Raw genomic sequence first — 25423 nt, 5'->3', positions numbered from 1 at the left:
CAGTTCACTCCGCTTCCATACCTCTGATTCTATCATATTCACCAGTTAATATTGTTCATCAGGTTTTTAATTCCCTTGGCTTTTAGTTTCACTTGTTGATAGTTACGTATTTGTTGATCATAATTTTTATCTATATCTTCTTCCTCTTCCTAAAGAACCCCTTTCAGCAATTCATATAATTCTGGTTTGGTGGTGATGAACTCCTTTAGCTTTTTATTTGTGAAGCTCTTTATCTGGCCTTTGATTTTGAGTGATAGCTTTGCTGGGTAGAGTATTTTTGGCTGTAGGTTCTTGCTATTCATCACCTTAATATTTCTTGCCATTCCCATCTGGCCTGCATGGTTTCTGTTGAGAAATCAGCTGACAATCGTATAGGTGCTCCTTTATAGGTAGCACCTGCTTTGCTCTTGCTGCTTTTAATATTCTCTCTCTGTCTTTTGCTCTTGGCATTTTAATTATGATGTGTCTTGGTGTGGTCCTCTTTGGATTCCTTTTGTTTGAGATTCTGTGCCTTCCTGAACTTGTAAGTCTATTTCTTTCCCCAGGTGGGGGAAGTTTTCTGTCACTTATTTTTTTCAGTATGTTTTCGATATCTTGCTCTCTGTCATCTTCTGGGACCCCCATAATTCTGATGTTGGTTCGCTTGAAGTTGTCCCAGAGGTTTCTTACATTATCTTCAACTTTCTGGATTCTCTTATCTTCTTGCTTCTGTGGAGGAGTGTCCTCTGACTCTTTGTGTTCCAAATCTTTGACTTGATTCTTGCGATCTTCCATTCTTTTTTTAGGACTCTGTATAATATTTTTTATTTCAGACAATGTATTCTTTATTTCTTGTTGATCCCTTTTCATATCCTCGTAGGTCTTATCAACCTTTCTAGGAAATTCTTGAAAAACCTTATAAGCATGGTTTTGAACTCTATATCCAGTCGCTTCTTGTCCTCCCATTTCTTTTGTTTATGATCTGTTTCCTTGTCTCAGCATTTTCACAGCTTCCCTGAGTTGGTAGGGTGGCTTTGTGTGCTAAGGTGTCCTATATGGTTCAGTGGGTCAGCCTCCCAGTTACCTGAGGTGGACAGTCTTGGTGTAGCCCTTTGTGGGCTGTGTGTGCAGTCTTGTCGTTAAGCCTTGCTTGTTGTTGGTATCACTGGGAAGCGTTGATCTCCAAGCCAATTGGCTGTAAGGATCAGAAGTGTCTCAACTAGGAGGGTTTCTGTATTCCGCTTGGATGGGGCGGAGTCTCGGGGTGGCACAGCCAAGCTTTGGTGAATCCTGCAAGATTGGTTGCAGGCACGCACACGTCTTTGGTATAGGTGCAGACAAGCTTTGGATCCCTGTCTGTTTCTCCCTAGGAGAATTCTATTCGCGGCAAATGAGAAAGCTGGCCACTGGAAGGGCTTCTGTGCTCCGTTTGGATGGGGGGGAGTCTCAGGTGGTGCAGACAAGCTTTGGTCAGCCCCTCCCTATGAGGGCCTGGTTTCTGAGTCCCGCAGTAATGGCCGCTGGCTTCACACACCTCTGAGAGATCTCTGCCCACTGCCTGACAGTCTGGCCTCTCCCTGTCTGGGGCCATCTATCAGAGCAATAGGGTGGTTCTGTTTTCCTTCTGAACAAGAAAGCCAGCTGTGCATTAGCTGTCTGCCCTCTCCGCGCGCAGGGAGTAAGCCAGCAGCGAGTAAGCCAGCAGCGAACTCGGCCCGCTCTCTCCGCGCTCCGCAAGCCAGCAGTGAACTCTGTGGCCGCGCGCACGCAGTTCTCCGCACCTTCACAGTTCCTGAGGTTCAGCGTGCCTTCTCTCTCCTTCCCAGCCTCCTCTCAGCCAGCCAGCCGGCGCTTCAGGGTGATGTTTCCCGTTTTCCAGTTCTAAATTCAGATTTGTTATGGTAGGCTGCATTCAGGTGTCTACCCTATGCCGCCATCTTGGTTTCTCCTATGATCGTTTAGCTTTAACTGACACTTTTTAACCCTCACTCGCTATGAGGCATTTCCTCTGAGAGCGAGGAGCGAGAAAAGAGTGGCCCATGGATCACTGTGCGGCCCTGTGGCCTCTGAGGGGCTTTTACTGCCCGTTTCACACACGAGGACGCTGAGGCATGAGAAGTGAAGCCACTTGCCCAAAGAATGTGGTCACTGAGTGGGGTGTGGCCTGAGTCCCGGCAGCCTGGCCCACGCTACCATCGGAGCCCTCCCTTGCCGGGCCTCGGGGGCGTGTGCTGTGGGGACAGCAGAGACGCCCATCAGAGCTCACTCGTGGGGATCTGATGGCCCCCTACTCTGTGTGGCCAACAGCCTCCGTGCCCACAGGAGGGTCGTCTTGCGGGGGGAAGGGGTTTAGGTAGATGATCTAACCCAGTGGTCGGCAAACTCATTAGTCAACAGAGCCAAATACCAACGGTATAACGATTGGAATTTTTTAAACCTAAATTTCTTCTAACGCCACTTCTTCAAAATAGACTCGCCCAGGCCGTGGTATTCTGTGGAAGAGCCAACACTCATGAGGCAAAAGAGCCACATGTGGCTCAGGAGCCACAGTTTGCCGACCATGGATCTAACCCAACCCTCCTGTTACTGCTGAGGAAACCAAGATCTGGACTGGCCTCCTGCTATCCCCCTCAGCTCTGCACCAGCAGCAAACTTCACAAGCGAGAGGTGGTCAGCACAGTCGCTGGGGCGGGCGGACGGGCCGACAGGCGGACAGGCAGCCTCCCAGGCCGAGTTCCATTTCAGCGGCTCAGCTCCCACAGCGTGGCCAGCCTCCTGGTGAAGGGTGACCTGGGGGCGATGGTTTTGCAGGATGAAAAGCTTTGGAAGTTGGTCGCACAACAACGTGGACGTACCTAACACCCTGAACCGCATGTTCAGAAGCACAAGGTGGTTTGTGGTCAGCGTGTCCTAATGGCCCGACATCAGCCTGAGCAGGAGCCTGGCCGGCACCCGCCCCTCAGGGAACTGGACACGGGCGTCCGGGAGCCGCAGTCCTCCTGATGCTCCTGCACACGGACTGTCGTCCTGGCTGCTCCCGGTCCCGGTGGGAGCTCCGCTGGGAGGGCGCAGGGAGGCCCAGTCCCCGCTCCTCGCCTGGGAGCAGAGCTGGGGTGGAGGCCTCCCCCAGCCTGACCCTCAGGCCCGTGCCCCCAGGCCGCTGGCATAGGGGCTCCCTCACCAGGCCTGTAATGTCCCAATTCTACTGATCCTACGCTGCTGGTTGCATGGGGGCCAGACCTCAGCGCCACCCTAGGCCCTTCAGATGCCAGAGACCACACCCCTCCCCCAGCCCTCGCTCTGAAAGCCAGCTCTTCAAGGGCAAGGTCACCTATTTTAAGGGCACAGTTTGGTCCCCACTGTCAGGTCTGGAGCCCACGGGGAGCAGGGCTGAGGGGAGTCCCAGCGCGGCAGAACCCCACAGACAGAGAGGAAGGGGTGCACACTCACGGCCGGGATTTCCTCGGATCCGCGCCAGCCACAGGGTTCCGCGGCGGCCGGCCCCTCCGTCACCATCAGCAGGTGCCCCTGCGCGGGCCGGCGGCCCTGCTCCAGCAGGAGGCTCCAGAGGACCCCGGACTCCGTCAGAGAGTCCATTGCTCCCCAAGCTGCCCTCTGTGGGAGCCCGGGTGTGAGCTCTGAGTCCCCACGGGACAAGCACAGCCGGGCCGCCGGCCGCATGCGACGAGTGGCCTCCGGCTCCGCGCCTGACCAGCCTCCTGGCCGCCCCGCTCCGCTCCCAGCACGGGCTTCCCAGGAGGGTGTGGTCAGCAGCTTCCTGGGACAGGCCTGCTGGCCCGTGGCCCATGGCCGGGGCCAGAGGGGGTGCCGTGGAGCCCGCGCCTGGTCCGTGGCACAGCCACTCCCAGGCCGACACGGCGTGCACTCAGACCGCAGTGGCTCACGCTGCTCTGCTCTGCTCCAGGGCAAGCACTGTCACCCCCGCCCGCCCGCCCCGCGCACAGCACAGCCCTCAGTGTGCACCCTGCTCCGGTGACTCACGGCCCCCACCCGGGCGGAGCGGCCACCGAGGGCTGTGGGCACAGCGCCGCCCCCACCCCCGCCCCTTCCCTCCCAGCCGCCCTCCTCCGCAAACAGCTTCTTTGTTAGCCTGGCTGGTGGCCGGAGGGAGGGGGAGGCGGGACGGTGGCGGGCAGGGCCGGAGCTACACAGGCTTCCAGCGACAGGCCCGGTGATGGCACTGGCCAACGCCCTCCAGGAAGCCTCGCCGGCCTGCCCGCAGGTGTTTCCTGGATGGAAAGCAGCCGCCGGGCGCCGCGTGGGGGAGGGGAGGAGGTGCCCCGCAGGGCTGTGGCGACGGAACCCGAGACTCAGACCAGGGACTTCTCAGAGGCACCGCTCTCCTCACTGAGCCGCCGTGTCTCCGCTCCCTGCAGCAGCGCAGGTGTGGAAGGGGGACCGGCTCATGCCGCCGGCGGACGGGGGAAGCTGGACGGACGGCTGAGAGGCTGCAGTGCTTCCTTCCCAGGGCCCTGCCCTGCGCCCGCCCGGCCAGACTGCCCAGCAGCTCAGGCCGGGGGCCCCGCGGCTGCTCAGAGCAGACACCGGGCCCAGGTCAGAGGAGCCGGCCCAGCGCGGGGACCCTGCAGTCCCCGGGGGGACAGAGGGCATGGGCTCTGAGGGCAGCCGGCAGGAAGCAGACAGCACGGGGCTGGGCAGACTGGGTGCCCAGGAGAGGCAGCCCTCCCGGCTGTGCCCACTCTGAGGAGGCTGGAGCCTGCATGGCGATGGGTGCTGTCCTGGGAGCCCGGCGACGTGGGAGCAGCACGGACGGCAGTGCCAACTGACCCAACGCCCTGAAAGGGCCGAGTCTCAACCCCAACGATTCTGCCCAGAGGACCCAGGCCTCCGGTAAACGGTGCTGGAGAAGGTGGAGGCAAAGTCGAGTCCTTCCCGACCCCTCCGCACACACGCCGGGCACAGCCTCCGCCCGCAGCCCCCCACCCCACCATGTGGGCAGTCTCCCCGCCACACGCCCCCTCCGGGAAGGACCTGCTCTACATCACCACACCGGCACGCTGGGCATCGCGTGAGCTGCTCAACCCCGCACCAAATGGGCGCGTTCCCTCCTCGCCTCGAAAGCCGCCCCTAGTCACACGGCATTGCGTGCTCGCGCCCACACAGCCCCCAAATCCACGTGGTGTGCTGGGCTCAGCCCGCCCACATCCTCCCAGCCCCGTGTCTGAGCTGCCTGTGCCCTGTCAGCAGTCCTCAGCAGCCACAGGGGAATTCCATGTCCTTGCCTCCGTCCCAGCCCCCAGAGCCAGCCCACAGGGCTGGGCTCACAGGACTCCCTGCAAGCACATGGCTATGGCTGAGGGCCAAGCGTGGAGGCGGCTGTGGGCCTGTGTGGGGAGGAGCAGGTGGGGCCGCGCAGGAGACTGGGGCGGGAGGTGCGGCCCCGTGTGGGCCCCGGGCGCCCACACCCCGAAGCCAGCCTGCCGCCTGGGAGCACAGCTCCGGGTCCGGGGGGAGGGAACTGGCCCCGAGCTAAACATTAACTCCAGGCAAACACTGGGAGCTGGGACCGAGTGGTACGGCCTCCGGGGGACAGCGGGGAGGAAGGCGGGAGGAGCACAGGGGAACAGGTGGAATTGGGGGAGGACTGGCCTTGTCTAGGAAGAAACTAGTCCCTCACCCTCAAGGAAACCTGGCCTCCAGCTCAATCCTGGAGGGGCAGGTGGGGAGGAGCCAGAGGCCAGACAAGGAGATGGTCTGACTGATGAGGAGTAAAGGCGGATGTGATGCAGGCTGGGGCGGTGGTGGGAGAGTCTCTGGGATGTGTGGGTGGGGAGGGAGGCTGAGGAGAGCAGAGGGATGGGTGAGCAGTCAGCCCCAGGGGGTAACAGCGCTGCCTTCCTGTGCCCCCACCTGCTGCCTCCCCAACCCCAGCACACTTCGCTCTGTCTCCGACCTGCCGGACGTGCCTGGCCTTCCCTGGATGGGCACTGTCCCTCTCACCACCCAAGAGCCAGCTGTGACGCTAACCAGTGCTAGGCACGGGCTCTGAGCCTGGGGCAGCGGGCAGCATCTGGGCTGTTCTCGGGCCTCACATGCTCCTCCGGGGGGCGAGGGGCTGCCTGGAGGGGACTGGCCCCAGGGGAGAGGCGAGGCAGCCGAGAACAGCACTCTGCCACCTGAGGCACAGGGACCCGTCACCCTCCCTGAGCCCACTGCATCCGCCGGCTCTGCCCTCCGACCCTGAGCACATGCCTGCTTCTGCCTCCCCGTCGCAGGCTTACAGGCTGCGACTCCCACGCTGGGCCTCGGTGAGTAAAACTGACCGTCAGGTGGGGGGTTAGATGTCACCAGCCCCGGAGGGACCAGGGACAGTCGTGGATGGACGACCTTCCACCTCCCGCCAGACAGCCCGCTGGGGAAAAGCCGCTGTCACGCCTCAGCCTTCCCACGGGCCCTGGGCCCAGCCACTTCCGCTCGGGGTCCACTGCAGGCCGAGGGGCCTTGTCATCGTGGCTAAATAGACACAGCAAAATGCAGGAGACAGATAGACAAGGAAGGCGCTGAGGGGTGGGCAGGGGTGCTGGGCGCATCTCACATCAGACCCACATCTCGTGGGCCTAAGATGTCCTCACGACGGTCAGCAGCCTGTGTGACGCCCACTGTCCTGGACCTGGGCGGCCTGTCTGTCTGTCCTGGACCCGGCCAGCCTGTCTGTCTGTCCTGGACTCGGCCAGCCTGTCTGTCTGTCCTGGACACGGCCAGGCCTGTCTGTCTTTCCTGGACCCTCCCAGTGTGTCTGTCTGTCCTGGACCTGGCCAGCCTATCTCTGTCCTGGACCCGGCCAGCCTGTCTGTCTGTCCAAGACCTGGCTGGCCTGTCTGTCTGTCCTGGACCCGGCCAGCCTGTCTGTCTGTCCTAGACCTGGCTGGCCTGTCTGTCTGTTCTGGACCTGGTCAGGTGTGTCTGTCTGTCCTGGACCCGGCCAGCCTGTCTGTCTGTCCTGGACCTGGCCGGCCTGTCTGTCTGTCCTGGACCTGGCCAGCCTGTCTGTCTGTCTTGGACCTGGCCAGCCTGTCTGTCCTGGACACAACCAGACCTGTCTGTCTGTCTTGGACATGGCCGGCCTGTCTGTCTGTTCTGGACCTGGCCAGCCTGTCTGTCTGTCCTGGACCTGGCCAGCCTGTCTGTCTGTCCTGGACCTGGCTGGCCTGTCTGTCTGTCCTGGACCTGGCCAGCATGTCTGTCTGTCCTGGACCTGGCCAGCCTGTCTGTCTGTCCTGGACCTGGCCAGCATGTCTGTCTGTCCTGGACCCGGCCAGTGTGTCTGTCTGTCCTGGACCTGGCCAGCCTGTCTGTCTGTCCTGGACCTGGCCGGCATGTCTGTCTGTCCTGGACCTGGCCAGCCTGTCTGTCTGTCCTGGACCTGGCCAGCATGTCTGTCTGTCCTGGACCGGCCAGTGTGTCTGTCCCTGGAGGACGGGCCTCAGGTGGTGCATTGTGGGGCCAGGGATATTATAAAGAGGCCTGTCCTTCCCAGAGGTCAGAGGTCAGAGCCCAGCATCGGGCAACCCAGAGGCTGTGAGGGCCGAGCAGACCAAGGGGAAACAGGACCAGGTCGAAGCCACAGGCAGGGCAAGGGCCTGGCGCACTATGACTAGATGACTGGGAGGCTCTGCAGCGGGGGGCGCGGGCTGCTGGAGCGTCCGGTGGGGGTTTGCGAACGGCGCACAGACACATGCTGCACACATGAGCTCGGGGAGGAGCCGCCGAGGGGCGTGCTGGGAGGTGGGCACGCAGGCGCAGGGATGCCGGCGGCTCTGGAAACAGCCAAGTCCAGGCAGTCCCGCCAGGGAGCAGCCCAAGGTGCACTGGTGCCGTCCCAGGGGCGTGTGGGGTGCCGCCTGCTCTGCAGCCCGACACCCCAGGTGGGCAAGCCCAGCCAGAGCCTTGGTCTCCGTTAGGAAAGGGCAGGGCTTTCATGGCGGGAGGGCGGGAGGGTCCTGGGGTTACTTGAAGCCAGTCTCCGGGGCTCTCCCCACTGTGGCCACTGCTGATCACTCTTTAGATGTGAAACATGGAAAACAAAGCTACGCTAGACACAGCTCCTGGCGCCTGCGGCTCGGCCAGCAGCCAGAGGGAGGTCCCCGTCTCCCAGCTTCTGCCTGCCTCCCAGCGTCTCCCTGCCATCCCTTCTGGCCTCCCTCCGCCACCCCCTCCACCAAGGCCTCCCCTGGCTCAGGCCCACTCTGCGGGGAGTTCAGCAGCCCAGGGCACATCTGCCTGGTGCCCTCTAGGGGCCGGAGGAAGAGCAGCAGGAGGACGTCAGGGATGGCCCCGGACATCTGCCCACTGAGAACCGGGAAGGACCTCCTGGGGCAGCCTGAGGAGGGAGGCAGAAGCGGGTCGCTGCCCCCGGCCAGCGTCCCTGTGCACGGGGCCTCTGGACGGACGATCGGTGATGGATGGAGATCCACCATGAGTCTGTCATTTACTGGGGGGCAGGGTGGAGAGCGGGGGGGGGGGGGGAGAGCAGGGTGGAGAGTGAAAGGAGATGTGGAGGGTTAACAGAGGGAGAGGCCTGGGAACCAGTACCCGGACAGTTCTGTAAGGAGGGGTGCAGGCTTTGGGGTGCAGGCTCCGGCTCCAGCCCCGCCCTCTGCCTCGGGGGTCTCCCAGCCCAGAGGGACAGGCACTCAGCTGCCCCTGCGGGCGGGCGCTCCACGCCGGCCTCAGGTGGCTGAGGGGGAGAAACAGGAGAGCACAGAGGGCAGGGTCAAGTAAAGCCCGCGGACCAGAGAGCTCATGCTGCCAGGAGGTGGGGAGTTGGGGGAGGGGGGTAGAACAGGTGGGGAGGGGTCAGCGGAAAAGGGAGAGGAAACAGAAGATGACTGAAAAGCAAGGAGCGGAGAGGGGAGAGCAGAGCAACGGGAGGAGGACCTGCAGGGCCAGGTCTGCAGCCACCCGGCCAGTTCCTGTTTCCTTGGGAGGTAACATGGCTGGGGAGGGAGGATGCTGACGTCCACTCAGCCCCAGAGAGCGCCCTCCCACCTCTGCGCTCAGGAGCGCCCTCTCCTCAGGACAGGATCCGAGCAGGGAGGGGTGCGGGTCCGAGGCGCAGGGTGGGAATGATGGGATCAAGCTGCTTGTCCCACAGCCTGGCCCCACATCTGCCCCTTGGCGCTGGGTGGGTGAGCGGGGCTGGTACCCATCTGTGCAGCCGCCCGGGATGGCAGGCCTCGCGCACAGCAGGCCCATAGCCCAGGCTCCCCACGCGTGCCTGCCGTGGGGTCACCGAGCTGCTGAGAGCATCTCCCTCCTCCCTGCTCACAGGCCCCACCTTAACCCCATGCCTCTGCTCCACTCGTCCTCCCCACCCCCTGGCAGTGAGGCCCCACTTCTGGCATCCGCAGCCACCTGCCCCACACCTTCTCCGACCCCTCAGCTGCCCAACAATCGGGGTGGAAACCAGGGAGGGACAGAGCGGGGTGGGACCAGGGAGGGACGGCAGGCCAGGTGTGGGAACGGCAGGGTTGGAGACAGAGGCGACTGAGCCAGGCAGGCCAGGGCGGAGCACAGCCCAAGGCCCGCTGAGACCAGCCGGGGCCCCTCAGCCCGTCCATGTGCCTGTCCACATGCCTGGGGCCGTGGTCTTTGCAGGGCACCTGTGCTCCCAGCTTCTGGGTATGAGCAGCTGGTGAGCGCCCACGGACACGCAGGCGGCACCTGCACCCCAGCCCCCAGCAGGATGGATGACTTCTGGAAGGGCACACCCTGGGGTTCGGGTATACCCCGGGGGGGGGGGGGTGCGGAAGGGGGTGGTGGTGGTAAACCCTTTCATGCCAGTCTCTTGACCACCGGGGGCTGTTCTGGCTGCATTTTCCCCAACCCCAAGGCCCTGCGTTCTGACCCCAGCAGTCGGCTCGCCTCCTGGCTGGTCTCCTCCAGTAATCCCGGGGAGCCTTGCCCAGGCGGCTGGGGAAGGACCGGGCGTCCACACTCTGTGGTCCCTCCCCTCCCAACAGCCCTGCCCGACCCGATCCCTGAGGCCACTGCAGCTGGGCTGGTGGAGGCTGCTCCGGGAGGAGGCTCACCTTCCTGCCCCTCAGCGTGCTGCAGGCCTCAGGCCCCACTGCTCTACCCCATCTCCATCCCCAGCCACGGCCACGGCCACGGCCACGCCCACACCCACGTCCCCCGCCCCGCGTGCACCGGAAAGAGGGAAGCAGGTACTTACATTATACCAGCTCTGGCTTTTCTGAAAGGACAAAAGAGAAGAGAAGCACGTTAGCCGGGGGAGGTGGCGGGCACAGCCAGGTGGTGGGCATTTCCGGCTGCAGAGGGCAGGCTACACAGACAGCAGCGCGGGCGGGCAGCGCGGGACCCGGTTAGCTGCAGGCCCCGTGGCTGCAGGAGGGGCCTCCGGGCGCAGCCCATGCTGGCGGCTCCGCGGGGCAGGCAGCGCAGCACCAGCCAGAGCTCCTCCGGGGGAGTCGGACCCCATCACAGGCTCTGATGGGGAAGGGATGCCGCAGGCATCCGACCGGTCCCCAGGGCCCTGGCCAGAAGCGGGGCGGGCGGAGCCAGCCCTCGGGCAGACAGGTGCTTCCGTGCAGGGGACGCGGGGGCCGCCCCGGAGCTCCTTCCCACCGCGTCCTGGGCGAGCAGATGAGGCCCTTCCGTTCCGCGCCCGCTCCACGGCGGGCAGGGCCTTGGTGGTGCGGGAGGAGCAAGGCTAGAGCACGCCCCCGCTGCCCTCCCAACCTTAGGGGCCCATCGCTCAACACCAGCAAGCCCAGTCCCGCGCCAGCTCCAGACGCAGGCGCTCTCCGGGCCCAGCCCCGCCTCGGGGCTCGCCCTCCCTGTCTGCCTCCGAGCTCGAAGGCTTGGGCTCCGTCACGCACACCCCACCGGGCAGATGGCACACGTGCCTGCCCCTGCCGGGCCTCTCCTCCGAGGCGGAGCCCGGGCTGGGACCCGTGCTGGAGTGCTCCCAGGCTCAGAAAGCTCGCCCAGGTGGAGGGCCCCGGGGTGGGGGCTGCCTGCAGGCCGGCATCTCACCACACAGAGGCCGGACCTGGGCACACGAGCAGCCTCTGTCCCCCTCCCTCCCAGGGCCCCTTCCTAAGAGCAGGGAGCGTGAGGAAAGCAGGGTCATGTGGCTCCTGCGGCCACCAGCTCTCCCGCTAGAAGAGTCTGCGGGGACTCTCAGCCTCCTCTCCGATGGGGACGGGGGAGGAGGGGGACGGTGGGTGGTGCTCCTCTGACGCGGTGCTGCAGCCTCACACCTGACCCAGTGGCCAGAGAGCGGCCCGAGGAGCAGAAGGCAAGGCCGGCCCTCACCCCTCCCAGGACGCTTGTCCCCACGGCCCATTGGGAAGTCAGATTCCCCCCGTGGCCTCGTCTCCTCCTCCAGTCCAGAGGCCCTGGCAGGTGGAGGAGCCAAATCCGAACATCCGGAACCAAGGGTCCTCACGGAGGGACTTGCTGCCACACGGGAGGCCTGGCCCTGGGTGGGACGTCAGCCTGTGAGCGTGTCAGCGCTGGACCTTGGAGTCCCGGTCCTGACTGGTCCCAGGTGGAGGAGGGGCAGATCCGCAGTGAGATACACGTCCCAGCCGTGGGAGGCCTGCAGCCCGGTGGCCCAATAGTTTGCCTGCATTTCATCTCGCCAAAGCCAGGTCACAGACACCTGCCCCGCAGCCAAGAGCACCGTCACGGCCCCCAGCTCGCCCGGTCCTGGCCTGCGTGTAAGACCTGGGAGGGGGCAGCAGGGACGCGGGCTGGGTGGGCACCCAGCACCCCTCTGGCTGCTGCTGTGTGTCCCTCCTCCTCGGGTGATGGGGCAGGACAACTTCTCTTCCGTGCTGCCACCCAGCGCACGTCCCTCCTGAACCTTTAGGGGTGTCGAACTCAATCAGAGAAGGGGCCAAAATCTAAAATCCAGCCTAAATCGCGGGCCGAATGGTTTACTGAACAGTCATAAACTGTCATTGTGATGGAAACGCAGCGGAGTGCAGTGATGACAGCGCGGTGCGGGCCACATTGCAAGGCCTGGCGGGACGGATTTGGCCCGAGGGCCTTGTGTTTGACACATGTGCTTTACAACAAAGATCCCCGAGGCCTGCACCGCAGCCCGGGACCCGCCTCGGCGCTGCCTGCGCGACCCCGGTGGGACGTCTGCTCTGTGAAGGGAGTGGGGGACGTGCTCTCAGCAGGAACGTGTGAGATGTTCCATCAAAAGCAAGGTGCATCACGTCTTTCAGCGTGAGCGGCCTCAGCTTCTCCCGCCCACTGAGGCGCCCGGGGACACGGGCCCAGCCCGTGCCTCCCCCTCGGAGCCCGAGCGCTGACCTCTCTGACCTGCCCCTGACCCGGAGCCCGGAGGGGGCCCCGCCCGAGGCGCGGGGAGGCCGCAGGGGCCTGGCAGGAGGAGGCCGCCCGGGCTCCCGGAAACGCCCATCTTGGGCAGAGGCCGGAGGCCGGAGCCACAAAGTGTGGAGGCTTGTGGCGGGTTTGCCGTGGGGTTGGCAGAGGGGAAGAGGGTCAGGAAAGGTACCCAAGACAGAGCTGCCGGGAGCCGCGGGGCCCACGCGCAGCACCGCCCAGGGGCCCGGAGAGCCGGCGCCTGGGGCATCCAAGGCCCTGCAGACATCTCCCCGGGCAGGGGCCGGGCTGGGCCTGGCTGCGGGCGAGGGCAGCAGCGGGCCAGGGCGTCGTTACTCACAGGCGTCTTCAAACTACGGCCCGCGGGCCACATGCGGCCCGCAGAGGAATCTGATCCGGCCCGCCAGGTTTTTTGGGCAGTGAGCGCAGCCGAGGTGTTACAGTAGGAATTAGTAGTTCATATAGTCCGGCCCTCCAGCTCTCTGAGGGACCGTGATCTGGCCCCCACTTTAAAAAGTTTGAGGACCCCTGCAACAGGAGCAAGAACTGACAAGTTCTCACTGTGACCAGGTTGTCTGTCCCCCTGCAATGGAACCACAACATGAGGAATGAAAAGCGGGAAAGGAGCCTGGAGACCGGCTGCTGACAGGCCCGCGCAGGGAGGGCCACCCCAGGCCCGGAAGCCAGAGGCGCGGAATGCTGCAGGCGCCTCCTCGTGGCCCCGAGCCAGCGGGACAGCGCAGAGGCTGGAGACAGCACGAGCTCAGGGCGCTGGGGCGTGGACATGCACTGCCGCCTGCCGCCTGGCCAGTGCTGCCCCGGCCGGCCTCACATGTAGGACAGACCCAGAGAGGGACACTGCTGACCAGCAGGTCCGGCCCCTGCACTGACATGGGCAGGGAGTACTGGAGGCGCGGGAAAGAGGACTGGCCCCCATGAGGCCGGCCCCTGGAGCACTCAGGCCTGCCTGAGCAGGGGGCCACCTGCTCCAGGAGGAGCTGAGGGCCGGGTGTGGGGCTGGCTGGGGAGGCAGCGGCAATAGCTCTGGCTGCCGGGCCCCTGGCCATGGCCACATCTGTCCACTGGAGAGCCAGCCCCCGAGGGGCCTGTCCCCCCTGCCCTCCCCCACCCGCCACTGCAGCTCCTCCGCTCTCTGCTCCACGCACTGCCCTGAGCAGAACCGGGGTCCCATCCAGACCAGGTGGCGTGTCCCCGGGCGCCCCGCTGCTGCCACTGCGGTGGGCACTCCCGCGGCGAGTCAGCCTGATTCTAACCACACTAGAGGCTCGTGGCACTGGTGGTGCTGGTGGCGCTGGTGGTAAAGGTGAGAGAGGTCGGTGGGGAGGCGGCTATCAAAGCCGGAATCCGAGTGCCCAGGGGGCCCGCGCTGCTGCCACCCAGCTCTGCACCCCGTCCCTCCCCTGTGCCCCGCTAAAGGGCCCAGCTCTGCACCCCGCCCCTCCCCTGTGCCCCGCTAAAGGGCCCAGCTCTGCACCCCGTCCCTCCCCTGTGCCCCGCTAAAGGGCCCAGCTCTGCACCCCGCCCCTCCCCTGTGCCCCGCTAAAGGGCCCAGCTCTGCACCCCGTCCCTCCCCTGTGCCCGCTAAAGGGCCCAGCTCTGCACCCCGTCCCTCCCCTGTGCCCGCTAAAGGGCCCAGCTCTGCACCCCGCCCCTCCCCTGTGCCCGCTAAAGGGCCCAGCTCTGCACCCCGCCCCTCCCCTGTGCCCCGCTAAAGGGCCCAGCTCTGCACCCCGCCCCTCCCCTGTGGCCCCGCTAAAGGGCCGGGACTAGCACTCCGTTCCTGCTCAGCGGGCCCCTCGGGGCCGGCTCCCCCTCGCACACAGGGTCTCCTGCCTCTGGTTCAGGGGCACCCTCCTCCCGGGCCACCTCGGGTGTGGCCACGGGCAGTCGTGGTGTCTGACCTCCCCGCGGACTGTGTTCTGCCTGGACGGGAGCCTGGCGCCCACTCCTCCCCCTGGGCCCTCTCAGGACCCCGCACTCCGGGCGCTCCGCTCGCTCGCCAGGTGACGAGGGGCCCCCGGAAGTGCCCTGGTCACCGAGGACACCGGCAGGCGCCCCGCAGGGTGCAGGGCGAGAGGGTCGGGAAGCGGAGAGCTGCGCCCCCGGGTGGAAACGGGTGCCAAGGCCGAGGGTGAACAGAGATGGAGCCGCTGATGCCCACGGGGGCACCCTCCGCCCTCTCCCGCCAGAGGCGCTCGGCGCTCAGGAGGGGGGACAGAGCCACCTCAAACCCTGTGGCCAGACAAGCCTGCCCCATTCCCAGCCCCCCTGCCCCCTCCCTCCGGGCCCAGGCCGCCAGGAACAGCCGGAACCAGGCGGCTCTCAGCCCAGGACGCACTGCAGGGCGAGGACAGCAGCTGTCCCCTCCCCAGTCCTGACAGAGCTCCAGACCACGACCGCCAGCCTGGCTTCCTCTTCCTCAGGCTCCACCCGCCCCTTCCCCGCGGTGTGCCCCCCAGCCCTGACATTCTAACCCGCCGCTCCCCTCCCTGCGCCCCCTCCCGGCCTGCAGAGCCCCGGGCGGCCAGGCGGCGGGGGGCAGCTCCCGTCCGCGCCGCCCGCCCGGGAACTTGAGTGCGGAGGTGGGTGGGAGGGTGCTCAGGCGGAGAGCTCCCATGGGAGGCGGAGGGGGAGTCACTCTGCAGCCCCCGGAACTCCTCTGTGGGACCCGTGACCCTCCGCTGACTCCCCAGGGACCAGGCATCACCCACCAAAGCAGCCCCAGGGGGTAGGACCGAGGCCCAGGCGGACAGAGCCCCCCTTCCCCAAGGACTCTGCTTCCAGGCGGCGTTAGGGGGAAGGGTCCCAGCCCCAGGCAGTGTTGGGGAGCAGGCAGAGACATGGGGGGGACTCTGGGGCTCCGGGTGCAGGGGACGGCCCTCGCCCCCGGCACCGGTACCGTCAGGCAGCGGCCCTGGCAGCGGGGTCCTCGGGGAGAGGGACAAGCAGAGGGCCGGGAGGCGGGCGCAGAGCACTACAGACAGGGGTGGAGGAGCCACACAGACGGGGGCCTTACTTTTGAGAGGCGCCTGTGAGACTGAGGCCGTGCGTGCGGAGAAGGGGTGCGGCGAGGGGAGAGGAAGAACGAGAAGTCAAAAGGCAGGTTCCCGTGCCTCCCGGACCCCAGCCCCCCGGGCCCAGCAGCTCCTCTCCCCGGGGCTGGGCAGGGCCGCGGCCCCCGAGCAGCCCAGGCCCGGCTCCCTCGCCCGTCCGCAGGCACAGGAGGCGCCACGCCTGGGAGGGAGGGAGGGCGGGCCCTGTCCCATCCCGGACAGGTGAGCACCACACGGATGTCACCGAAGGGAGACCATGTGAGGCCGGGCGGAGGCGAAAGCAGCATGAGCATCGACCCATGAACCAGGCGGTCAGGGTTCAGGTCCCGGTCAGGGCTCCTGCCGGACTGCAGCTCGATTCCCAGTGTGGGGCATGCAGGAGGCAGCCGGTCAGTGATTCTCTCTCATCGAGGATGTTTCTCTCTCTCTCTCTCTCTCTCTCTCTCTCTCTCTCTCTCTCTCTCTCTCTCTCTCTCCCTCTCCCTCTCTCTCTCTCTCTCTCTCTCTCTCTCTCTCTCTCTCTCTCTCTCTCATTTAAAAAAAGAGAAAAGACAGACCCGTCCTGATTCCAGGACCCCCCTCCAAGCCTGCGGGCGGGTGAGGCCCAGCTCCATCCTCCCTGAGCGCCCAGCGAGGGAAGGAACGTAGGGAGGCCTCCCTGCCGCCCCCCTCACTGGCCAGGCCACCTGGGACCCCAGGCCGGGTCACCTGGTCCCTCAGGAAGGCGACCCCCTCACCGGCCTCCACACAGACAGGCCGCTCACCTTGGAGTTCTTGCCGCCGGCGCTGCGGCCGGACTGCGAGGAGCAGCTGCGCTGCACGCCCTGCTCGGGCGTGGAGGGCGACTTGTCGGAGGAGTGGTCGGAGCCCTTCTCCACCATGGCGTCCGCCTCCGGGCTCTGCGGGGTGGGGGAGCGGGGCCGCTTCCGGAGGACAGGGGAGCAGGCCGGCGAGCTGCGGTTCGAGTTACTGGCCGTGCTGCAGGGGAGGGGAGGGGGAGGAGGGAAGACAGCCCTGAGTGACCGAGTGCCAAGGCAGGTCCCCAAGTTTGGGGTTGGGGGGAGAGAGGGAGAAAAGGGCCCAGCTACACTCACTGCACCGCAAGCCTGCTGCTGGCCAACAGAGGGCGGTGGTGTCAGCGTGAAATGGAAACGGGACTAGGAAGGGGTGAGCAGGCCAAAGGGACACTTAGATACCCCTCCACATCCCTCCACCCACCACCCACCACCCACCCACCACACATCATCCTTCCACCCACCACCTACCCACCCACCATCCCTCCACCCACCTTTCCTCCATCCACCACCCACCACCCCTCCACCCACCACCCCTCCACCCACCACCCACCACCCTTCCACCCACCACACCACCTACCCACCCACCATCCCTCCACCCACCCACTCACCACCCACCTTCCCTCCACCCACCCACCATCTTCCATCCATCAGCTGTCATCCACCCACCATCCCTCCACTCACCATCCCTCCACCCACCACCCACCCACCCACCATCCCACTACCCATCACCTGTCCATCCACCTAAATAATGTCAGAGCCCCAACTGTATGCCAAGAACTGTCCAGGGGAAAACAGAGGTAAGGGTGCAAGACTCATTAGAGGTCATGTAATATACTATGAGCCCATTCACACACACTGCCAATCCAGTTTTACATTTTGATTGGGAGATAGTTACCCATATTAAGAATCCTACTTTTCAAATCATTCACAAATGCATTATTTCACTGGGTTCTTAAATCATTCCATTGTGGTAGTAGTGAGAAACGCCATAATCCCTATTTCATTTTACTTATTTAAAAATATATATATATAGAGAAAACCAAGATGGCGGCATAGGTGAGCAACTAATCTGCCACCTCGCACAACAATTTCAAAACTACAACTAAGAGAGAAAACATCTATCACCCAGAACCACGGGAAAGCTGGCTGACAGTGAAAGGAGCACAAGCGCTGAAAAGCTGAGGAGCATAGGTGTGGAGGCACGAGAGTCGGGCTGGTGGTGGGCGACTGGGCGCCCAGCTTTTTTTTAACCCAAAAAACAAGCTCCCGATCACTTTGAAATCCAGTTTCTGGGGTCACGGGGGGGGGGACCCAGACGCCAACGGGGAGAAGCTGGTCTGTCGGCCATCAGGTCCGAAAGTGAGGGTGACTTTTTTGCAGATACACGCAGCAATCGTTTACTGTGCTGGAGCGCAGGGACTTGGAAATGCTGAAAGGCAGAGATAGCTGACGGAGCCATTGCTGTCTGCCACGCCCCAGCCTAGTGACAACCTGAGACCCCACCCTGAGGCCCCGCCCCACCCTGAGGCCCCGCCCCACCCTGAGGCCCCGCCCCACCCTGAGGCCCCGCCCCGCACATCTACAAACCCTCCACACAGCTGCTTTTGCATAAGCAGCAAAAATGCCGAGAAAAGGAAGATCTCAAACAAAAGTAATGGAGGAGAACAAAAACCTGGATATAGAGTTCAAAATCACGGTTATAAGGTTTTTTAAAAATTTCCTAGAAAAGACCGATAAATTTATCGAAACCCTCGAGGATACAAAAAAAAAAAATTAACAATGGTATATGTACACAGATTTAAAAAAAAGGAAAAAAAATAATAATAAAAAGAAATTAAGCCAACTAGAAAATAAACATACACTGACTGAAATAAAAAATATTATACCGAGACCCAATAGCAGACTAGAGGAACACAAGAATCAAGTCAAAGATTTGGAATACAAAGAGGCAAAGGACATTCTTCTGGAGAAGCAAGAAGAGAAGAAAATCCAGAAAGTTGAAGGTAGTGCAAGAAGCCTCTGGGACAACTTCAAGCGAACCAGCATCAGAATTATGGTATGCCAGAAGAAGACAAGTGCCAGCGAGCAAGACACTGAAAACCTATTTGAAGAAATAATGACCGAAAACTTTCTCCATCTGGTGAAAGAAATAGACTTACAAGTACAGGAACCACACAGACCCCAAACAAAAGAAATCCAAAGAGGACCACACCAAGACACATCATAATTAAAATGCCAAGAGCAAAAGACAAAGAGAGAATCTTACAAGCAGCAAGAGAAAAACAGTTACCTACAAGGGAGCACCCATATGATTATCAGCTGATTTCTCAACAGAAACTATGCAGGCCAGACAGGAGTGCAAGAAATATTCAAAGTGATGAATAGCAAGAACCTACAACCAAGATTACTCTGCTCAGCAAAGTTATTCAGAATTGAAGGGCAGATAAAAAGCTTCACAGATCAGCCTAAACCAGTTTGGCTCAGTGGTAGAGCGTCGGTCTGCAGACTGAAAGGTTCCGGGTTCGATTCCGGTCAAGGGCATGTACCTTAGTTGTGGGCACATCCCCGGTAGGGGGTGTGCAAGAGGCAACTGGTTGATGTTTCTCTCTCATCAACATTTCTGGCTCTCTCTCTCTCTCTCTCCCTTCCTCTCTGTAAAAAATCAATAAAATATATTTAAAAAAAAACAAAAAAAGCTTCACAGATCAGAAAAAGCTAAAGGAGTACATCACCACCAAACCAGTATTATATGAAATGCTAAAAGGTGTTTTTTAAAAAGAGGAAAAAGAAGAAAAAAAGTAAAGATAAAAATTATGAGCAAATACATATCTATCAACAAGTGAATCTAAAAGCTAAGTGAGCAGAAACCAGTTTGGATAGAGCGTCAGCCTGCAGACTGAGAGGTCCCAGGTTCGATTCTGGTCAAGGACATGTACCTTGGTTGCGGGCACACCCCCAGTAGGGGGTGTGCAAGAGGCAGCTGATCGATGATTCTCTCTCATCAATGTTTCTAACTCTCTATCCCTCTCTCTTCCTCTTTGTAAAAAATCAATAAAATATATTTAAGAAAATAAAAAAATAAAAGTCAAGTGAATTAAAAATCTGAGGAACAGAATAAACTGGTTAATATAATAGAATCAGGGGCATAGAATGGGAGGGGATTGATAATTCTCAGGGGGAAAGGGGTATCTGTGTGGGGGTTACAAGAAGAGACTGGACGAAAATCATGCACCTATGGATGAGGACGGGGGGCGGGGGGGGGGCGGGGGAGGGTAAGGGCAGAGGGTGGAGTGGGGACCAGGTGGAGGGGAGCTATGGGGGGGAAGGAGAAACAATTGTAATAACCTAAACAATAAATATTTATTTAAACAACAGTGCTCGCTTCGACAGCACATATACTAAACAACACACACACACACACACACACACACACACATTATTGATTTCAGAGAGAAAGGGAGGAGAGAAACATCAGTAAGAGAGTCATTGACAGGCTGCTTCTGCGCACCCCCTTCTGGGGATCGAGCCTACAACCCCGGGCATGTGCCCTTGACCGGAATCGAACCTGGGACCCTTCAGTCTGCAGGCCAACGCTCTATCCACTGAGCCAAACCAGCCAGGGCTTTAATCCCTATTTTAAAAGTTAAGACCAATGTGTGGCAAAGAGAAGCCAAACTTTGGGTCTGCGGACTTGTAGCTCACCCACCACACTGTCCCCTTGTAAGCCCCACCGGTGCCTCCCAGCCCCGGAAAGAGGAACACAACGCTGCTCTCCCTGTCTGTGCTACCTCCTCCCGGCCATTCCCAGCAGGCACCGGCACACCCAGGACCACGTTCGAGGACAGCAACCCTCACGAGCAGCGTCAACACTGACCATCGGACACTGGCGTATTTCTTAATGGAAGAGAAGGAAAGACACAAAGAAGGGAGAGGAGACAAAATCAAATGCCGTCCAGCTCTCCTCGGTGTTTGCTCTGCTCTGAGAGGAGGAAGAGGTGGGAAAGGAGACGGTGAGACAGGGAAGCGGAGCACAGAGTGAGGCAGGAATGCCAGAGCAGCAGCGGGGAGAGGACGCCAGGGCCCCTGGTCCACACGGGGGCGGCAGCGGAGAGCAGGGTGGGCCCCTAAGGCAAGTGCAGGGAGGGACCGTCATTTGCATGGAGACCCGGCTGCCCCCTCAGACCCCTCCTCGGACCCATTTGCAATGAGAACCAGGCCGCTTTCCGCAGAAACCTCCACCCGGAGCCCCAGCGGAGAGAGTGGGAAGGGAGCCCACAGCCCAAACCGGCAGCCGGCAGGAGGGGCGCAGATGGGGGTGGGGGTGGGAGGGCATGGAGGGGAGGGCAGCCGCTGACGTCTGGTGAGGACGTGTGCAGGGCGGGAAGAGATCAGGGAGGAAGCGGAGAGGCAGGTGTGACCAGCAGGAGTGAAGACAGCGTGTTTAGCTCCACCTGAGACAGAGCTCAATGTGGGAACTCACTTGCTCTACCGACACTGACTGTGATTTAAAAGTGAGGGGTCTCGCCCATCCTCTGACTCCAACCTGCTTCACGGCCACAAACCTACCCCGAGAACCTGCTCCTTCCCCGGGGATCACAGAGCTCCCCGCGCCCCGGCCCGATTGCCCTGGGGCAGACCAGGCACCCGCTTCGGCAGCTCCTCCTCGCTCTGGCCCCCGGCACCCGCAGCCTTCATCACTGTGCCGAGGACCGGCCTGGAACTCCGCCCACCCCCGGCTCTGCCGAGAAGCACGACCCTCCCTCCCTCCGTGTGCTGGCACCGAGCACGCCCACCCCGGCCCCTGGCCCGTCCTCCACGAGGCACATCTCCCGTGGACTCCAGGCTCAGGAACGGGGCGTTCCCTGTCCTCCGAGCTGAGGAGGAGGATGCAGGCAAGGGCTGGCAACACGTTCTAACTCCGAGGAAACACTCCAACCGCCAAGCCACAGGGACAGCAGCCCTCCAGCCGAGTCCCAGGACTCCCCCACCCCCAGGGCCCACCTCAGCCACCCACGGTGCCTGAAATGCTCTCAGCAGGTCCACACACCTCGTAGCAGGGGTCTTCAAACTACGGCCCGCGGGCCACATGCGGCCCGCAGAGGAGTCTGATCCGGCCCGCCAGGTTTTTTGGGCAGTGAGCGCAGCCGAGGTGTTACAGTAGGAATTAGTAGTTCATATAGTCCGGCCCTCCAGCTCTCTGAGGGACCGTGATCTGGGCCCCACTTTAAAAAGTTTGAGGATGCCTGCTAGGGTAAGGTGGCCAGGGATCCCGCTTTTGGCGGGAGGGACAGCCCCGATTTCCAACCATCTGTCCCGCGGTGTGTTAAAAAAGTCCCGATTTTTGGAAAAACGCCGCGGGACGCGGAACAAATTGCTGGCAATGGGGACTGTCCCACCAAAAGCGGGACGTCTGGTCACCTTAGCGTAGGGGTCACCTGCCACTCTGACCCTGAGGCCTCTGAGACGGCTCTCCTCCCCCTGGTGACACGGCCTCCCCTGGGGTCCTGACTGGCCGCTGGCTCCTCCGTCACCCGAGGGAAACGCAGCTCTTCTCCCGAGATACGCCTCCCTCGCCCTCGCCTCCTGCCCCTGTGCCTCCAACTCTGCCCCCGAGCGAGGGCCCCGCGCCTGCGCCCCGCTCCGCCCGCCCCCAGCTCCCGGCCCAGCCCGAGGCCGGGACGGTTCCTTCACGAGGTCCCCGAGGTCCTGAGCACCTCCCACTGAACCCCCCCTCCCCTTCCTCTCCCCGTTCTCGACAGCAGGGCCTCTTCCTGGTCCTCAGGCTGCACCCTCACCTCTTCGGTCTCACCCCATAGACAGGAGTCCCTGAGCCGGGCTCCCAGCCCCTGCTGTCCACCCCCCCACTCCCCACCCCACTGCTCCCCCAGGGCAGCAAGGCAGGCCAATGCCTCTGGCTAGCCGCCTCCAACAGCCTTTGAAGCGGCCTCCTCCGCCTCCTTCTCTTCCACACCCACTCAAAACCTTGTCCTTAAATCTGTCTGACTACAAGCCGAATAGGACCTCCCCGCCCCCTGCCGGCACCCATCAACGTCTCAAATCCCCAGAATGGAGCTGAAAGTTCTCCCCGGAAAGAATGGGACACTCACGTGTACTTAGACACTTTATCTCCTGCCTCTGAGATAAGTTTAGACTCATCTCCCGCGGTTTCCTCAGTGTGGCTCCCACTCGGGGGCCTTTCGACTCCAAGCCATTCATTCGCTCACTCCCTTTCCTTCCCCTCCTTCCGCTCCTGGGCCTCCAGTTCATCCTTTAAGGTCCAAATCAAACCCCACCCTCTCCAGAAAGTTCTCCAGATCTCCACCTCAGGAGATTGAGCATTGCACACACCTGCCCCTCCCTGGTGGCCCCGGGCGATGCTGGAGCTGTGGAGCTCAGGTCTGCGGTTTGCCTCTGGCTGGCGAAGGCCTTCACACCCGTGGTGTTAACAACGCCAGCACCACCTCCTCTCCCAGACCTAATCCCGCCGCTCACGTAACAAAGGAGCAAGTCCTTTACGGACGGCTAAGAATCCTGGCAGAGCACCCAGCATCCCTCACGTGCTATCTTATTTAATCGTCTCAGCCAGCCTCAGAAGCCTTAATGGACATCTCCACCCGTCTTCTTTCTCAGCCGGCCCGATTGTCCCTAACTGCCTTCCCCTGCAGGCCTGATCACCCTAACTGCCCTCCCCTGCCAGTCTGGTCGCCCCTAACTGTCCTCCCCTGAAGTCCTGTTCATACCCAACAGTCCTCCCCTGCTGGCCGGGTCACCCTTAACTGCCGTCCCCTGCTGGCCTGGTCACTCCTAACTGCTCTCCCCTGCGGGCCTGGTCCCCCCCCAACTGCCCTCTTCTGCTGGCCCAGTCACCCCTTACTGACCTCCCTGCTGGCCTGATTGCCCACAACTGCCCTCCCCTGGAGGCCATCTTGTGGCGGCCATCTTATGTCCACATGGGGACAGCCATCTTTGACCACTTGAGAGCGGCCATATTGTGTCTCGGCGTGATGGCCAATTTGCATATTACTCTTTTATTAGACAGGATGGCTTTGGATCCTGCTGAGAAAAGTAAACCAATTCCAGCCCTGGGTGGCTGGCTCAGTAGGTTGGAGCATCCCACACGCCAGAAGGTTACAGGCTCGATTCCCAGGCAGGACACATACCGAGGTTTCAGTTTGATCCAGTTGGGGCATGTATGGGAGGCAACAGGTCAAGGTTTCTCTCTCTTTCTCTCTCTCTCTCTCTCTCTCTCTCTCTCTCTGTCTCTCTCTCTCTCCCTCCCTCCCTCTCTCTCTCCCTCTCTCTCAATCAATAAGTATAGCCTCAGTGAGGATTAAAAAGGTTCCTGTGTCTCTTATGACATACAGTACTGTGTCTTTCACATAAACTTGAGTCTGATCCTGCCACCGTTATCAATGACAGTCAGACTCTCGGGGTTTATGTTCACTTTACTGATTCACTTTATGCTCCGTAGGTTCTTCGCCGCATCTCACATCCCGGGAGCTTTGTTCACCTGAAGGTGCTCGATGACCAGAGCGTCTACACCTAACCCCGGTTCAGCACCGCCGTCCGGCTGGCAGCGTGTGCAGCACACATCAGCACCTTCATAGCCCGTGTCCAGCCCACGGCTCGGCCTGGCACACCCGGCTCCACCCCTGTAACCGGATGGCACACGCAGCTGCTTATTTAAAGGGAACTCCTTCAGACACGTGGTGGCCTGGGCAGTTTCATGCGTGTCCTTAAAGCGAACACAAAGACTTGAGCCTCTTGATTTGCGTGATTCCGTGGAGTTGTCTGGGTCTAGTGAATAGCAAACCATTTTCAGAGGCCACCTCTGGCCGCTTTGGGGCCAAAAGCTTGAAATTTTAAAGCCAACACTGATGGCAGATTTGCTACAGAAAGGGGAGGAAGACCAGTAAGGAAAGGGCTGGTGGACAAAGACTCCTTCCGGAGCTTAGAATGAATACACCCGACCCGCACGTCACTTAGGAGAAACCTGGGAAACTGGGCGGCGAAGGGCCGGCCCAGGACACGTGACGTCACGTCTGCGCTTCCTCCCACCGCGTCTGCCGAGCACCGGCCGGAGCCTGCGTGTCCACGCGGGCGAGGGCCCACGGGCGTTCCCGCCAGGGCGCGCCAGGCCCTGCTCCCGGCATTTCAATGCCAGCGATGAGTGGCAACAGGGAGAGCGGGGGCTTGAGGGACCCAGAAAGGCTTCCTTAAGGATACGGCCCTTGCCCAGCCCATGGGCCTCAGCTGAGCGAGGACCCATGAACCAGGAGGTCACGGTTCAATTCCCGGTCAGGGCACACGCCCGGGTCGTGGGCTCGATCCCCAGTAGGGGGCATGCAGGAGGCAACTGATCAGTGATTCTCTCATCGTTGATGTTTCTCTCTCTCTCGCCCTTCCTTCCTCTCTGAAATCAATAAAAATATTGTTTTAAAAATAATATGGCCCTGAGACTTAAGCCAGATTCAGAAAATGTGTTAGCGTTAGGAGCGAAGGGCAGGAGAGGAGAGGAGAGGAGAGGAGAGGATGGTCCCGGACAGGATGGAGCCTGGACTCACAGGGCATCACAGACATGGTGAGTGACTGAAGCAAAACACGCATGACAGGGATTCCTGTGGTCAACTCTCCCCACAAAGGCCCTGGGACCCCCGGCTGCCTGCAGCCCCTGGGGGGCGCAGAGGTCCTTCCCTCCCATCCCTCTTATTCTTGAGGTCCCCAACAAAGCCTGCTCTGTGGCTCCCCGTTACCTTGCTAGCAAATAGTGCTACCTTTTTTTTTTTTTAATTTTTTAAATAAATATATTTTATTGATTTTTTACAGATAGGAAGAGAGAGGGATAGAGAGTTAGAAACATCGATGAGAGAGAATCACCGATCAGCTGCCTCTTGCACACCCCCTACTAGGGATGTGCCCACAACCAAGGTACATGCCCTTGACCAGAATCGAACCTGGGACCTTTCAGTCCGCAGGCCAACGCTCTACCACTGAGCCAAACCAGTTTCAGCTATTTTATTGATTTTTTACAGAGAGGAAGAGAGAGAGGGATAGAGAGTTAGAAACATCAATGAGAAACATCGACCAGCTGCCTCCTGCACACCCCCTACTGGGGATGTGCCCGCAACCAAGGTACATGCCCTTGACCGGAATCGAACCTGGAACCTTTCAGTCCCCAGGCCGGCGCTCTTTCCACTGAGCCAAACC

The 25423-nt window shown here is 61.2% G+C and overlaps 1 protein-coding gene across 13 annotated transcripts in view; it reads right to left on the bottom strand.

Moving 5' to 3' along the window:
* Positions 1 to 25423, bottom strand: part of GRAMD1B (GRAM domain containing 1B) — a 172780-nt gene that overhangs the window by 31952 nt on the left and 115405 nt on the right. For 9 of the 13 annotated variants that reach the window (XM_045577306.1, XM_036425994.2, XM_045577309.1 and 6 more), the window contains 3 exons: positions 16184 to 16397; positions 15383 to 15403; positions 10196 to 10216 (listed from right to left, as the gene is read on the bottom strand). In XM_045577306.1, the coding sequence (XP_045433262.1) occupies positions 10196 to 10216; positions 15383 to 15403; positions 16184 to 16397 (256 nt within the window). Of the gene's footprint in view, positions 1 to 3429; positions 3606 to 10195; positions 10217 to 15382; positions 15404 to 16183; positions 16398 to 25423 lie in introns of those variants that run through there. The other 4 variants (XM_045577307.1, XM_045577308.1, XM_045577310.1 and 1 more) reach the window with 2 other exon arrangements.

This window comes from Pipistrellus kuhlii, unplaced genomic scaffold (assembly GCF_014108245.1).
Source record: "Pipistrellus kuhlii isolate mPipKuh1 unplaced genomic scaffold, mPipKuh1.p scaffold_m20_p_88, whole genome shotgun sequence".
NCBI lineage: Eukaryota > Metazoa > Chordata > Mammalia > Chiroptera > Vespertilionidae > Pipistrellus > Pipistrellus kuhlii.
This window is presented reverse-complemented; position numbering and strand designations above follow the sequence as displayed.